This window comes from Aptenodytes forsteri, unplaced genomic scaffold, assembly GCF_000699145.1.
Source record: "Aptenodytes forsteri isolate BGI_AS27 unplaced genomic scaffold, ASM69914v1 Scaffold188, whole genome shotgun sequence".
In the NCBI taxonomy this organism is placed as follows: Eukaryota; Metazoa; Chordata; class Aves; order Sphenisciformes; family Spheniscidae; genus Aptenodytes; species Aptenodytes forsteri.
This window is the reverse complement of record NW_008794371.1, coordinates 1,510,541-1,526,328: the sequence shown is the minus strand read 5'-3', so window position 1 is coordinate 1,526,328 and position 15,788 is coordinate 1,510,541. Positions and strand designations below refer to the sequence as shown.

At 37.9% G+C, this 15,788-nt stretch overlaps 1 protein-coding gene across 1 annotated transcript; it reads left to right on the top strand.

The window, feature by feature from the left end:
- The first annotated feature begins 4,148 nt into the window (after positions 1-4,148).
- Positions 4,149-14,791, top strand: GBAS (glioblastoma amplified sequence). Its single transcript, XM_009287335.2, has 9 exons — positions 4,149-4,323; positions 4,402-4,447; positions 7,306-7,400; positions 9,377-9,447; positions 9,859-9,999; positions 10,427-10,458; positions 11,748-11,842; positions 12,692-12,775; positions 13,579-14,791. The coding sequence occupies exons 1-9, from the start codon at positions 4,164-4,166 to the stop codon at positions 13,641-13,643; spliced, it is 789 nt and encodes a 262-aa protein (XP_009285610.1). The 5' UTR covers positions 4,149-4,163; the 3' UTR covers positions 13,644-14,791.
- The last annotated feature ends 997 nt before the right edge of the window (positions 14,792-15,788 follow it).

The window sequence follows — 15,788 nt, the reverse complement described above, 5'->3', positions numbered from 1 at the left end:
CGGGCCCGCGGCCCTCCCGTGGGGCGGGGAGTGCGACCCGCTCGGGGTGTCCTTCAAGGTCATGGGCCCCAAAGCCAGCCCCTTCCCCTCCCTACCCCAAGTCCGCCCCTGGGTGGGGATCATGGCCGCGCCGCTGACCCGCCGCGCCAGGGACGGGCTGCCCGCCACCCCCTGCCGCCTATCCCCCGGGCTCAGGCTAGACGGACACCCCACCCCTGCAGTCAACAGGGTGCACAGACACCCCACGGCCACGTATCGCCGGGTTTTGGAGTGCACAGCCGCCCTGCACACGTATATTCCCGGTGTGCTCTGCACCCAGATACCCCTCCAGGACCAGGGTGTACAGCTACTCCGCATCCCAACTCCACCAAGCAACAGGGTGCGTGGCCACGCTGCATCTCATGTCCTCTGGTATTGGAGTGCATGGCTGCACACACAACAACACCCGTTGGTGTCAGGACGCACAGCTGCTCCACACTCAAGGTGCCAGGTTGCACCCCTACCCAACATCCATCTTTCCCCCAGTGTCAGGGTGTATGACTGCGCACACCAGCATCTTCCTGCCTTCATAATGCACAGTTACACATGGACCCCAGCATGTGTGTGCACCCCTTGGGTGTCAGGGCACATGTATTCATCCTTGCCTTAAGAGCTGGGATGTGTGTGCATGTGCATACAACCCCCAGGTGTCAGGGCACGTGCACAGACACATCCATCATATTTTGGGGTGCAGACATTTGCATGCCCACATCTGGTGTGTGAAGGGTCAGACACGTGCATACCTCTTGGGTGGCAAGGATGCATACACACATACACAGCTCTCAGGGCGCAGATATGTGCACATGTGTCTTGGGTATAGGAAACAGACAACACGTGCTCCCTGGGTGTTGGAGACACAGAAGCACCCAAGCTGGGATGGATCTACACACATTTTTTCCTCCCTTTCTTTGAAGCCGGGAAAGCTGCTGTCTCAAGCCTCAGAATGGGCAGCAGCCCCTGTGCAAGACTAAAGGCATCACTGCAAGCAGCTGTTTAAAACAGGAATGGGGAGAGTTGTGGAGAGTATATGTTGTGAGATTTTATGTACGTTTTGGGGGTTTTTTTTAGTTTCAAATAAACTTTGTTTAGATCACAGATCAAAACCTGTCAATTATAGACAAGTTGTTTTTCTTCCTCTTCCAGGCAGACATAGGTTACTACAAAATCTAAATATTTGACCCAGTTTATATTTTGTACTAAAGCAGAAGCTAAGTGGGATAGAAGTGTTTTCACTGTCATTTTTAATCTAATATAAGCAAGCTATTCAGTGTTACCCTTTTGTGTTCACAGCCCAATCTTTGTAGCAAGAAAGGTAAGCCCATAGTTAACATTTGTAGGATAAGAACTTGCTAGCAAAGTCAAGCAGTGCCTTAAGAGATGGCATGAAAACTCTCTTTAATCAGTATTGTTCCCAGAAAATAAAAAATTGTGAAGTTTGATGGTAATTCCATATAGTGTGTCTACATTCATTCTGTGTGTATATTCACATTTTCATTAGTGTTATTTGGGTTTTGGAACAATTTGGATCCAATATCTGTTTTACTTGGAACAGGTATTATAATATGGTGGAACATAATGTTAAGAAGTTAGTTAAAAGTAGATCTTTTGGATGATGGATTAGTTTTGAACTAATTTGTCGTTGATGCTCACAACTGGCAGTCCAAAGACATGAATTTAGTCCCTACTCTTCCAGAGCTAATCTTGGGTACATATTGCCCACACAAGTGAACCAGTAATCAGTTCAGGGTTTCTTGATTTGTGGGTATCTAGAATGACACCAGTAGTGTAGGACTTCTCTAAGGATATGGATTAAAAATAGGGCCCAAGCATCTCAGGTTGGGTGCACTGAGTATTTGTTTTAATAAACTTCAGCTGTTACCATTCTTTATTATAAGTAAAGTGTATATTGAGATGGATAGTCATGGTTTGTTGGTCATTGTTCATGAGGAACTTTACAATTGCTGGGTAAAAGATTTTACATAAATGTAAAGTATTACTCATTTCATTGTATTGAAAATTAAATATACCTCCAGTTTTAGGTGCAGTTTAACACTCAAGTCATGAGACTCTCCTAATAGCAAAGGAATTTGCTTTTCAGTATTATCTCCGTAACTCCAGCTTACTCTTGCTGCTGATAAAGCTGGTTCCCAAAAAAAGCATCATGATTATTTGTCTCTTTCATCTTCAAAGTTTGCTGCAAACAATAATCCTCATAGAATAGTGTTCTAAATATTAGTTTGCTAACTCCGTTTAATAAAGGGGAGGAAATGGCGATAGTTTACAGGTCTGAGTTAAAAAAATGAGCACTGCAGGACTGGGATTGAGTTTTGTCTCCTGGAGCCCCATTTGCTGTCCAGTGAGCATTAGTGCTTTAAGGGAGCTTTTTAAAACAACTTGGATTTATTAGGTGGTGTTTGCCCCCTATCATCTGGGACAGCTTGTGTCCCTGTGGCACCTGATACAGATGTGACAACACAACTGCAGTCACCTGTGCCTCACCTCCTCCAGCTGAGATCAGAGATACGTCTACTCCAGGCAGCTGCGTACCCTCTATTCTAGCAACAGCCTTATTGTGGAATGCCCTTTTAAATGCTTGTACTCAGGAATAGCTGCTTAGCTTTCAGCACAGTAACTTGTTTGTGTGTTTGCCTAGGGCCAAAGAAGGCACCCTTTTCAATAAATACACCAATAAGGCATTTACCAATTACTTCTTAACATTGAAGGTCATCTCAGCTGCAGTTGTTCTTCTGGTTGTTATTGTTTCCCTGCCATGAAATACTTTTCCTTTCCTCCATCGTGCTTCCACAGCGTGAACCAGTTCATTATGTTATTTTCAGACATTAGGAGGTTGATTGTTGAAAAACACTGCTAGTGTGAACTACTTTTGTGTAATACAGACAGGCATGTTTGTGAAGGTATTTCTCCCAAAGGAAGTTGAGATTTTCTTTCCCTATTTTTTTTCATTGAATGATTGTCACAAACTTGATACCTGGAAGACAGCTTTATAGGTGAAGATTGATAGCTATCAGCTGGATCCCCTAGTCAGTAATTAATGGTGAAGAGTTGACTTGTGAGGCAGGAAAAGGTTTAAATTTCCAGCTGTAGTGCCACCTTTTTAGTATGTCAGAGAAATATTTTAGTATTTCAGCAGAAACCCATGTCAAAAAGAGGCAAATTGAAGGAAGTGCTTCTTATGAGAAAGAAGAAAAAACATTTGAGCTTGGGGTCTCCTGTCATATGTTGTAGAGAATCAGTTAAATACATCACCTTTCTTGTTGTTCTGCATAATTTTTGGTGATTGAGGGGTCTTCTGTGAGCTGGAGAAGAGAAGGGTAATTCCTTTAACATACAATTTTAAAAAAGCACAGTTATCAATTGTAATGTTTTGTGTACTCTGTGGTATAAAGGGAGTGGTATTACTTTGGAATTGTACTTGCAGAAACTGCATAAAGATTAGATAAAAAAAGACAGTGAAATTCTTCTGTTTCAAAGAAAGGGAAATTGTGAATGTTGTACAAAGAATGTGGTTCGGTACCCCTACGTAGTACAGTTGCCAGAATTTGGAATTGAAATATTTGCAGGCTGTTTGTTTCCTGCCACTCGTCATTTTTCCCAAATTAGACTTTCATTATATTTTTTCTCTTGAAAGATGTGCTATTTAACTTTTCCTTTTTTAGAGCTATATTTAAGCAACATAGGAACATATGGCAGGCACTTTCCTATTTACACTGTACCAATTTTTCCTTATGCACACTTGCTCTTTTTCACTCTTGTCTGTGTACTTCAGGATAGACCCAGCCTTTTTGAGCAAAGACACTTGATTAAAAAGAAGATAAATTGGCAGCAAAAGCAGCCATCTATCCATTCCCTGCCATGTGCACAAAGAATAAAAGTGGATAGTGTACCGTTAACTGTTCAGCTCTGTGTCAAGTAAAATGGTTTGTGAGAGGGTAAATCTCAGTGGGGGAAAAACTGCCTTTACCTTGCTAGGAAGTGGCTCAGTGGAAAGTTTTAGTAACAGACATGTATGTAACTGTGTGTTATGATACTGTTTGCATTAAACTTGATTGTGCCTATCTTCCCTGTGTTGTGGGCATTTTCAAGACACGCTCAGTGACAGTATAATGTACTTGTTAATATGTAGGGGGCTGGTATCTTCAGCTAGCAGACCTCGTGAAGACAGTTGGTTAAAATCGCTATTTGTTCGCAAAGTTGATCCAAGGAAAGATGCTCACTCCAACCTTCTAGCCAAAAGAGAGACCAGCAGTCTGTATAAACTACAGAGTGAGTGATATTTTTATATTTAACATTGCCATTTATTTATTCTGTTCCTGCATTTCTCACGTAATGTTGTTGTTTCAGTTCACAATGTAAAACCAGAATGTCTAGACGCCTACAACAAGCTTTGGTAAGTGTGCGTATGATGTTTTCACATTTTAGATATGTTGATTTGATCACAAGTTGTTCTGAAAATTGGCAGATATCATAATTATTTAGAGGGGAGGTAGAAAAATTCTGCTTTTACTTTCAGGGTATGATGGTAAATAGATCATGTTATTCTTGGAGGGAAATGGCAAAAGATACTTTACTCAGTTCACCCCCTGCCTTCCCTCTTGGCGGTGTCATTTTCCTAAGCTGCAATTTAGGATGATGCCTTTTCTGAAAACATTGGTGACATTTGTTGGAACAGCTCTCCCCCGTCCCTTAGTTGTCTTACAATTGCTGGTCCATGCGGGTAGATCCTGGTATGCTAGCATGTCCCACTCCAGCTGCCATGTAGGAATGTGTTGAGGGTGGTTATTGTCTGCATACAGGTAGGAAAGGGAGAGATCACGGGTAAGTAAAACTACATGCCAATATTAAATTGAAGTATAACTTTGAGGAGATTTTAAAAACCCAGGGATTGACTTTCTCTCAGCTCATCTATATCCTTCTACAAAAATAATGTTACTGAGATCTACTCTTAAAGAGCTATGCAAATCCTTGGATAGGATCTTTGCATTGGGGTGATATCCTCCAAAGGGAGCAGTACTGTTATGGGTTTTCCAAAAAGTTACAGCTTTATAAAATGTATGCATTAGTAACATTTTAAATTTACTACTTTAAGGACGAAATTGCAGAAATATTAGTCCTGTTCTACCTACATAATCACTCCTCTGGAGCCAGAACAACTGCCTTTTCAAGAACTGTATGTTTAATTTTGGAAATGTAGTGAGCCTCACACGTTTCGAAACAGCAGTGCTTTCTCACTGACAGTGATCATCTTGTCAGTTAAATAAAACATTCTTAGCATAATGATACCCTACTGCAACCAATTTTTTAAGTGTGGCGTATTGGTGAGAACACCAGCTGGGCTGGAGGGTGGGGAAGAAGTTCACAACTCCCAGTTTATGTCCTCGACTCTGTTATGGGTTGGCTGTACAGCCATGAGTAGGTCGTTTAACATCTCTGTGCCTTCATGTGTTCAGCTTTGAAATGGGGCTAATTAACCCAAAACTCTTTTCCTTGCTATACAAACGTAGAAATCCACTAGAATAACATTCAATCATAAGGTACTTTTAACTTTTTTATTTTAAAGAATAGATACACAGAGAAGCACAGTTAGCATTCAGCCAGCTTTCTGTTTAAAAGCTTAATATGAACATGTCCCATTATACAAGACAGGGAACCACTTCTCCGCGTTATCTCATGAGCTACCTAAATGTTGAGTGAAAGCAGAGACTTTTATTTTCAAGGAAAGAGACAATAGCAAAGAAAGAAACTGCTGACAGTAATCGGATGAAGGTGTTTAGATTTATTCTTTCCAAACCAAAGCAAATTAAGTATTCCATGGAAGGAGAAAACATAAGAATGGAGTAATAAAAAAACCTAAGCATCTTGAACTTCCCTCCTTCTTCTCCCTAAATTAAAGATGAAGAGGTTAATTCCTTATTCTGTATCAAATCAGAATAAGGATTAGTCATCATGTATTAATAAAGAAAAAATGTAATGAAGACAATTATGAGAGTACTTCATGAATCACTGTGGTTAAGGACCCCTTCTGAAGAATTAGGAACAGTTATTTTTAAAAAGGAAAAAGATGGTGTTCATAACGTATTCTGTGGGCATTTTTTTCTATAATTTGCAACAAAATATATTTTTAGCGTTATTGTAATAATTCAACATTCCTGTTTAAAGCTGCCTTTCTAGGATCTCCTTATGCTTTGCAAAAACGAACTGATGGTGAAACATCCTTGAAAATATCCTTGGAGAGTCATTCTATCATATTATTTACACTATGTAGTGAGAAATCTTGAGGTACAAATTGGTAATGAGATTTGCTCAAGGTTGTCTAGAAAGTCAGTGGCAGAATCAAGAGGAAAACTCATATCTAACGACTCTCAGCCCAAGACCAGCCTACTTCCTATTATTTGATATTGTGCAGAAACTGATTGCCTATGAGCCAAACTGAGTAAGAGGGGTAATTATTCAGGGAAAAATATTAAAAGGCAGAGTTCAACCAGACTAATTGACTTATTCATCAAAGTACAGTGCAATGAAAGCTGTCTTAACCAAGTTAGCAATTGGTAAAACTTAATTTCCTAATGCTAATGTAGGCCGCTTTTAAAGTTTGAAAAAATGTTAGAAATACTGGAAATAGTCAAACAGATTTTGTGTTGCAGGTATTTTTAAAGCAGTTTCAGTGTATGCTTTAGTGGGTAAGTTGCCTCAAACGAAGACCACTGTCTGAAATGGTAGAAAGCAAGAAGGCTGCATACTATGAAGTACAGTCATCATTTGATCTATTAAAGTACTTGTTTTTATTCACTCAGCTCAACAGAATTAATACCATTGTAACTGGTACAGAAGACTGTCCTTTCCTACTTTTGTGTATTCTACCTCCCTTGATAAAGAGCTTTTCCTAAAGCACATCACCCATGTAGTTAGGCTGCATTTTCTGCAAGTGAGATATCCTGATACTTACTTTACTAATGTGTTGGATAACCTTTTAGGTGATAGACATAATTTATTGCATCGAAAGAATTCTACCATGCTGTGTATTTGTCATACAGTCTAAGAAATGGTAACACTTACCTTAATTTTTCATAGTGTTGTAGCTATCTTTCCCCTGTATAGCAGATTTTTGTATTTCAGCTTTCTCTTCTGAAAAGTAGAGCTTGTGAATTTTCATACCATAATGATAAACGTGTGGTGATTTGTTATACATATCAACTGTAGCCTCCCTGAAGGAAATGCAACATAGTGTCTGTATTCCTTGTTTTCAAGTCAAGAGGTGCTGCCAAAGATTCATGAAGAAAAACACTACCCATGTGCACTGGTGGGGACTTGGAACACGTGGTACGGAGAGCAAGATCAGGCTGGTAGGAGATAGAAGTACAACAGAACGTAAAACCATACAAGTGAAACGTGTGCTTGGCAGGTTTCTTATCTTTAAATCATCTCTGTTGACAGTAAACCTTTAGCAATGTATACAGCGAGGGTGTGTGTGCATCAATTATCAGTATTCATATTAACATTTACAGTGCTTGCTTTTTGTCTTGTTGAGTTTGACAGTAAAGCATTAATTCCTAAAATTTGTCCTATTGTTAATACACTTTCATGTTTTCCAGGTGGTAGATTAACAGTTTTGGGAAATGCTTGTAAAATGTGGTCCTGTAATATTTTGCGGGCACAGATTATGTTCCTGAATATTTAGGGTAAAGGCAAAGGCTTACAAAGACAGAGTTTATCTTGCATTGGCCAGTATAAAAGCTTTACTCAGACTTTCATACTGTAACTGCTGTATGATAATGAAATGCAAATCATTCACGCCATCTGAAAAAATGATTGCATTATAAGCTCAACAATAAGCTAGGCCTTTACTGGAGGAAAGTAAAAATACTTCTGTTCATGTTCATATAAGGATACTGCCTAACTGTGCAGATTGAAAATATATTGGAACTAGAAATTACTGAAGAGCTGCTACGGAGGTAACTACAAGGAGTCTAGCGTAGAGAGAAAACCTGAAAAATTTCCTCTGGGAAATTGAAAGGAGTGGGAAGCCACAGATACAGAGTGGTGTACTGATACTTGTTACGTAGTTTGTTGTGTAGCTCCATTGTTAGAGCTATGCTAGTATCAATGTAATTGCTTCGTTATTGAAAAATAGGTGCACGTTAATTTTTCCTGCATTCACAGCATATTGCAATATTGACACTGAACAAATGCGAAGAAATAACAGTAGATAAACCAAACGATGTCTGAGAAACAATTCTAAAAGTTGAAAGGAAATTAAGGAATGAAGACAATTGAAATGAGAGTATCTTAGCAAAGTCTCATTTGTTGCTTTTGTAACGTATTAACACAGACTGTATCTGTAATTGCATCCATAGCCTGCCTTGAAAATGTTATTGCAGCAGTTCTAGCAGTGTAATAAAGCAGATTATGGGGTTTTGACTTGTTCAGTACTTGTGCCCAGGCTGTGTTAATATTAGGTGGATATATCAAATTTGCCCTGGGGATAAGACAGCGGAAGTAGACGCACTGGATGAATCTGCTATCCTAGTGAAGTGCCTTACATTAGTCCCCAGTTCGCTCTCCTGGGAAAGGCACAGGACTGCTTTAGAGGAGAGAAAATAGCTTTTGTGACTCTTTGAGGTGAAATATTGTTGCCTTGCTATATTAAGTGCTTGTACATAAATCTTGTTATGATTTATTAAAGGGTTTTATTATGATTTATTAAAGAGAGAATGCTTTGAAAAAACTCAAATGTAGATACCTGTTCTGAAATTGTTTTTATGGGGAAAATCCTAGCAATTGTAACAATTCTAGCATGTTCAGATGTCTTCTGCTTTTTTTAATGTAATGTTTACCTCAAAAATAACATTTGCATCATTTTTCATGTCCTACAGAAAGCGTGTTGCTCTTTGTGCTTGAGTAGTTTACTGAGCTAAAAAGTCCAGCCCTCTATTGCTCTTAGATGAAATTGGTATAAAACACATTTTTGGAATCAAGTCACCCTCTTAAATTCAATCTCAATTTCAACTACAGTCATGTGAAGTCATCACGTCTTACTAGCATGGCAACAAAAAGTCCTTTCAGAAATTTCCCTGTTACCTTCAGAGTAGATTGCAAAATTTTCCAAGAGAACCCTTTTCCAAAAGCAGATGATTCCATTATTCGTAAAACGTTCAAATGTGTAGTGCTTTCTTTAATGAAAATCTATTTTTAAACCTGTTACCTGATTTCTGGTTTTGTATAATTCTGTAGTATGACGAGCATTTTACACTGTGATATTCCATAAGATTTAGCACTGGTCTGTGACATCCCTGAAAAAGCTTTCTTTTTTCTATTTCAGTTCATCTGTGGAGATATGAAGGAGGCTATCCAGCTCTCAATGAGGTCATGAGTAAACTCCGTCAAAATAAGGTAAAATGCATTGATTTTGTTAGAATTGGTTATTTTACTCAGAAGAGAACAAAGAATGTTTGAGCAAAAAAACTGCACATTTGGATACCCGCTTTTATTTCAGTATCTCATCACTTCCTGTACAAACTTAGAAACCTCTTTAGAAAAAGGTTTATTCTTGTATTCAGAAATGCTAAGGTTTAATATCTGAACACTTTATGAAACACTTGCACTTAGTGCTGTGTAAACATGCCACTTGAAATTTTCAAATATGCCAGGGGAATTTAGATACCTTTACAATTTAAAGGATTCCCATGTCCCCAAACCCCAAGAGAGCATTAAAAAAAAAAAGTCTAAGCCACCGTATGGTATACTGCTTTTTGTTGTTGAAGCATAATACACAGTTTGACAATGATCACATTGGTTTTTTAGGAATTCACAGAGTTTCGCAAAGAAAGAGGTAACATGCTTCTCTCACGCAAGAACCAATTATTGTTGGAGTTTAGTTTCTGGAATGAACCTGTTCCCAGAGAGGGGCCTAATATTTATGAACTGAGATCCTATCAACTTAGAGTAAGTTTAAATTTTTCTTTTTATTTTTTTAAGCTCTGTGTTGTCGTAAAATGTTCAAAGCATGTTTATACAATGTAGATGGAAAACAGACCTCATCTTAAAAATCTGTTTCTTATCAAAGCTGATGTCTGAGTCATTGTTGCTCTCAAAGTGTGGGGTCCAAAATGAAGGCAGGCTCCAACAAGATACTAATATCTGCAGGGCTGAAAACCCTGTGTTTTCATTTGAAGGAAACTTCAGGCAAATGACTAAGAAGTAATACAGTAAGCAAACAGAGTAATTACAGATTAATATAATATGCTTATCAGTTGAAGGAAGTGATTTTGTTAATACATTAGTGTTTTCCATATGTAAATGTTGTGAAAACTGTCCAAGTATTCTAACTTTCTTTAAACTACAGTTTTAACAGTCTGTTTTGTTTTTGTAGCCCGGAACAATGATTGAGTGGGGAAATTACTGGTAAGTGTTGCTTTAGCACTTGCGTTCTCCTATTTGAGAGACGTAAGTTTAAAAATCATGAAGTGGAGGTGGCAGAATGGTACCAGAGCATTTCAGTCACACAGTTAATGGCCTGCTTCTGTACTTATGCCACGTGTAAGATAGTTCTTTGACCCTTAATTTATCCTTTGAGGAAAGAAAGAGGAATTCTGTGTGCCAACAACATTGTGGGCTCTGTGGTTTGGCTTTCCTTCACATAACCCTTTTAGTTTGCTGTAATATAGCAGAAACCATTTATTTTCAGCAGAAAGCACTGCTTAGTGAAGGATGGCGGTTAACTCCTTGAGACTATGTTGATCTTTCACAACTTTCACGAGACCACTAGAAGCTGACTTACTTTTAGTTTAAATGGGCTAAATCTTGGCTCTTTTAATCTTTAAAAGTCAAGTTGCTTCTTGAAAAGCTATTGAGCAGCACATTTGTATTTTAATCTAAAGGTTAAAACCATTTGAGACAGTCTTCTGTTGAGTATATGCTTCTGATTTTGTCTTATTTAAAACCAGTGTAAGTTTCTTTCAATTTACATTCACTGTTCTTGCAATTCTAATGGTTATAGTTAAACAATGTGGAGTATTTTCAGTTATTTTGACAAAGGTGAGGACTTGGATTTTTAGATGTGTCATTGTCATTAATATAATTTATTTAATTACAGTAATTTGAATAAAGTAAATTGAATTTAGAATTTTTATAAAATAGGCATATCTATAGTGGTAGCCAATCTGTTTTAGAAGATGCAACAGATTTATAGTTAAGAGAAATACTGATCTTACTTACACAACAAATCATGGAGTGTTGCATAGGACAGCTGCAAAGCAGAGGTCTGTGTGAATAAAAAAGTTGTATTCCGCTACCACAAAATCTGTGGTAAATGAGTATGGCAAAGACGATATGGCTGAAACTCATGGATGTAGTTTTAGAAGAACCTGCTGTAAAAATGGCCTGCCACTTTACACTGTTCCAGCAATTATCTTTATACTGAATCTAACGTTAAAGAATAATTAATCCACAGTCTAGTGAAACTGTAGGCCTCCAATTTTAACTCATTCTAACAAGATATATAGGTATATTTTAATTACTTAATGCTGAAAATCAGTGTATTGAAGATTTTTTTTTTCCTTCTTTTTAATTGTGAAGTGTACTGCAAATGCTGTTTAACATTTCGGCTTCTTTTCAACTCTGTTTTCCTTTCAATTATCACTTATTTCCTACCCAGATCTGCTGTTTTTAACGGCTGCTTTGCTCTTCTGTAGGGCTCGTGCAATTCGTTTCCGACAGGATAATAATGAAGCAGTTGGAGGATTTTTCTCACAAATTGGACAGCTGTATATGGTTCATCACCTTTGGGGTAAATTTGTGTTCTCTGCTTTTTTCTCACGGAATCAGCCCCTAACAGACTGTTGACTTTGCCCAGGAGACAAGGTTTTTACAAAAGGCAAAGGAATGTCTTAAAAGGGTTTTTTTGTTTTGCATCAAGTGTTGATTTTCTTCATTTTTGTGTAGGTAACTTTATTCTTCAAACAAGCAAGCAGAAGTGAACGTTTCATGTTTTGTTCTGTTTCCATCAACAGTTTCTCATGGCCCTTTCTTATTGGGGACTACTTGTTTGCTTTCTATAACATGAGCATGACAAGCCATGTCCTGCCATCTCTTTTCTCCATCCCCATTCATGCTGAAGTCAGGTTTTTACAGTTTAGTTTCAAGCATCACATATACCACACCTACAAAAAGGAAAGTCAAGCATTTATTTACATTACTACATCATGGTGTTTTGGCTTTCTCTGTGTGTTAGTCTCCACAAATGCTTAGCTGCTTTTCACATGTTAGGATTGTTTCAACTTGAAGAAACTCATTGTCTAATATTTATTTTAGAAAATATGCAGTATTACCTTCATATCTCGACAATTCAGAATATTATATTCCAGCATTAGAAATCTGACACCACTCGTGTAGAGCTGTACTCTTTTGCATTATCTGTCTTACCTGTGTCTAAGACATTCTCTCTCTTCCCCAGTTCTTTCTGCTTGCGTTGGGTTTGGGAGCTTTTCCTTTTTGTGGAGAAGAACTTCTGACTTTTTTCCTTCCCAGTGTTTGCAGCTTCCTAATTACGCACGAGAATACTTTTAAGGGAGCTATTCATGTGTAGAAGGAAAAGGAGTTACTTCTAAGCTTTGTGCTTGTTGTTTTCCCTCACCAGCTTACAAAGATCTCCAAACCAGAGAAGATATAAGGAACGCTGCGTGGCATAAACCTGGCTGGGACGAACTAGTCTATTACACAGGTAACCTATTAACTTCATTGGAATGCTGGAGGTAGACTTTTGTGCATGCCATCATTTTTGTTTTTCAGTACATTGCACGATGATAAAAAGTTTTGCATCTCTGGCGTGTGTGCGTGTGTGTGTCGGTTTTTCTACTGTAAGGGAAAGGAGGGACATTTCACTAAGCTGTAAAGTGAATTTTGCAATTGATCGTACCAACTTGGAAAAGTTGCCTAATTGCTAGAAAATGGCTACATTAATAGTAAATTTTTATACAAGCACCTCTCCTGTAGAAGAACAGATTTGTGTAAATGCTTAAGTTTGTGTCCAAAAATTTAGGGAGCCACTAGTGAAATTTATCTTTATATTAAATTATTACCTCTAATATTTCATGAAATACGGGAGCCTTGTTAAATGCATTCCTTTGAAAAGGGAATTTAGACTTTGGAACTAGAAGCCAGGAGATCTTTGAGATCAAAGATAGCTTTCATAACAAAACTCTCAAAAGTATGCTAAGCATGTCAGATTTTGGTTCCATAGGTACACTTCAAAGGAAGTATACCAGAAAAATGTAAGATAACTTTCATTATGGTGAAAAGGAATAGAAATATTTGTCTTCAAAGGAGCAGACAGATTATATTAAAAAATCACTTGTTCTCAAGACTACTATGCTTCAGTTACAGGAATGTTGGTGGTTACTGATGACTTGGCATGCACTAGCTAGGAGAGTAATTTGAAGACAATAATACCTGTTCAAACTGAGTGTGCAGAACTGCTAATGATCTCTGTTAGTGAAATTAAACCCTGTCTCAATTTTTTTTCAGTGCCCCTTATTCAGGAAATGGAGTCCAGAATCATGATACCATTGAAGATTTCTCCGCTTCAGTAAAGTCACTGATTTACTTGTGCCTACATAGATAAAGTGACAAGTATTTGTCTTAAATTAATTTATGGTATACATTGTATATCATAGTCTGAAATATAAAAGTACTGTATTGAGCTTATAAAAGAGACCTCTTTTCTTCAGAATCTAATGACGTTTTGCTCTTAGGATTGTACCAGGAAAAAAAGAAATCTAGGACTGTAATTAAAGGGTTGGTTAATTGAAAACAAGTACAAAGACATATATGAGTTCCTCTGTGAAACAGCTCCTCAGGTTGAGTATGGCATACAGTATTTAATATCTTCTGCTACATAGGCAATGCCTGGTGTTCAGGAACAGCAACAGAATGGAGTGTTACAGTTGCTGTGGCCTTTGTGTTAGCATTATAATGACTGCAGATTTTAAAAACAAACGTGGGAGTTCTGAAATTAGAAGCTCTGAAGCCCTCAGGCAGCTCTGAAATACACCTAGCTGTTCTAGCAGGCCTGAACTCAGTAAATAACTCTAAATTTACAAATAGGCAGTCACTAATTGAGGATAATGCTGTTTGTCAGGAGATAGCTTATAGACAGAGAATAGGGCATTCTGTTTTGCAAGGACTCTGAAGCCTGTTGAAACTAATCGCACATTTGTGTAGATATCTACACCTGAAATTAATTTTGTGAAGTATGACCTACAGTTTTCAAAGAGATACTGACAAGACGTGGTTGTCTGAACATTCTGCAGGGAATCAAGTTCAGTTAAATACATTTATCTCTACAAATAACTTGGAAGTCTAGGAAAAGGGGTTTAATTTGATAAGCATTCATGACTTCAGACATATGCTTGGTCGGGTGTTTCACTAACTGTACAGTAGGTACTTATGAATTGATGTGTGAAACTGGCGCATGTTGAGTCAATAGGATTGGCATAAAGCGGTGTACCATTATGTCCAGTTCTATTTTGGTTTCACTTTTAGACTAGAAAATGTCAACACTTTTGGTGTCTGCAATGATGTGAACATCCTGTAAGTGAAAATAATATTCTCTTTAAAGTGGCTACAAGAATCAGTGTAACATACAGAATGTACAAATCAGTTACTGAATGTCCAGTTTGTACATTTCAATGAGTTTTCAGGAAGAACATATCAGTCAATAAAATCCTTTTAATTTTCACATTTTACTGGCACCTTATATGTATTGCAACACCTGTGTTTTCTCTCATCTTGCAGTGTTTATTATGGAAAATTTGAATAATTGCATAGAATATTTCATCTTAGTTAGCCAATATCACTTCTCTGTGTCAGGGACAGCATTTCCCAGTATTCTGCTCTCCTCCTCCAGAATGAATTTACAGTATCTCCATTACATCCCATTTTGCTAAGTGTTCTAGAGGTCCTAAGTGCTGTGGTGATCAATACAAAATATTTTTCCCTTCGATTTTTCTCCACAAATTATGCTTAATTTTTCAGCTCTGATTTCTTCGTTTCTTCCCATGTGAAATACACTGCACTCTTGCCTTTGCTTGAATTTCATCTTGAACAAAGTCAATATTTGATCTGATTCTTGTCTGTTTTCATATTTTCCTCCTGTTGTCAACTGATTATGGGATTTTACTGAGTAAAATTCTGTACTATATTAGCTGAAAGTTCTCAGCTTGGCTTACTCAGTGGGCCAAGTACATCATCTCAGCTGTTCCTTCTTGTAAATCAGTCATGAGCAGTACTGTCATCTGGGGCTGTCATTTTTCCAGACTTTTGGGACTACTGTAGCTGCAAAAAAGAAAAAAAGGATGACAGTATCAGCTTCCGGCCCTTGTTATTTCTCCCACCATCGTCCCATATTTCTTGTTCCTAGAGAATTATCCTTGTAACCTACCCCTCATAACCAGCGATCTCGGTCAGAGACAAAAGGTGAAAAACATTTTTGGAGTTACAGGATTTTGTGGGTTCTGATGCAATCCGTGTTTCTTACCTTCAGCCAGGAGCACTAGGAATTAAATAGTCGGGCAGAGCTCTTGTTGTTTAAGGACCATGAAGTTTTGCATGAATAAGAAATCTAAGCAATAACTGGATGTTCTGCGGGATGACATTATACGGCACGAGTCTCTTCAGCCTTTATACACTACCTAAGATCTGAATTCCCACTAGTGTTGTTGTAATGTATTATGAAT

Coding starts and splice junctions, on each gene's coding strand:
- GBAS (XM_009287335.2), top strand. CDS start 4,164: ATGTACTTGTTAATATGTAGGGGGCTGGTATCTTCAGCTAGCAGACCT. Junction 7,401..9,376: donor CGGAGAGCAAGATCAGGCTG/GTAGGAGATAGA, acceptor TTTCTATTTCAG/TTCATCTGTGGAGATATGAA. Junction 11,843..12,691: donor TATGGTTCATCACCTTTGGG/GTAAATTTGTGT, acceptor TTCCCTCACCAG/CTTACAAAGATCTCCAAACC.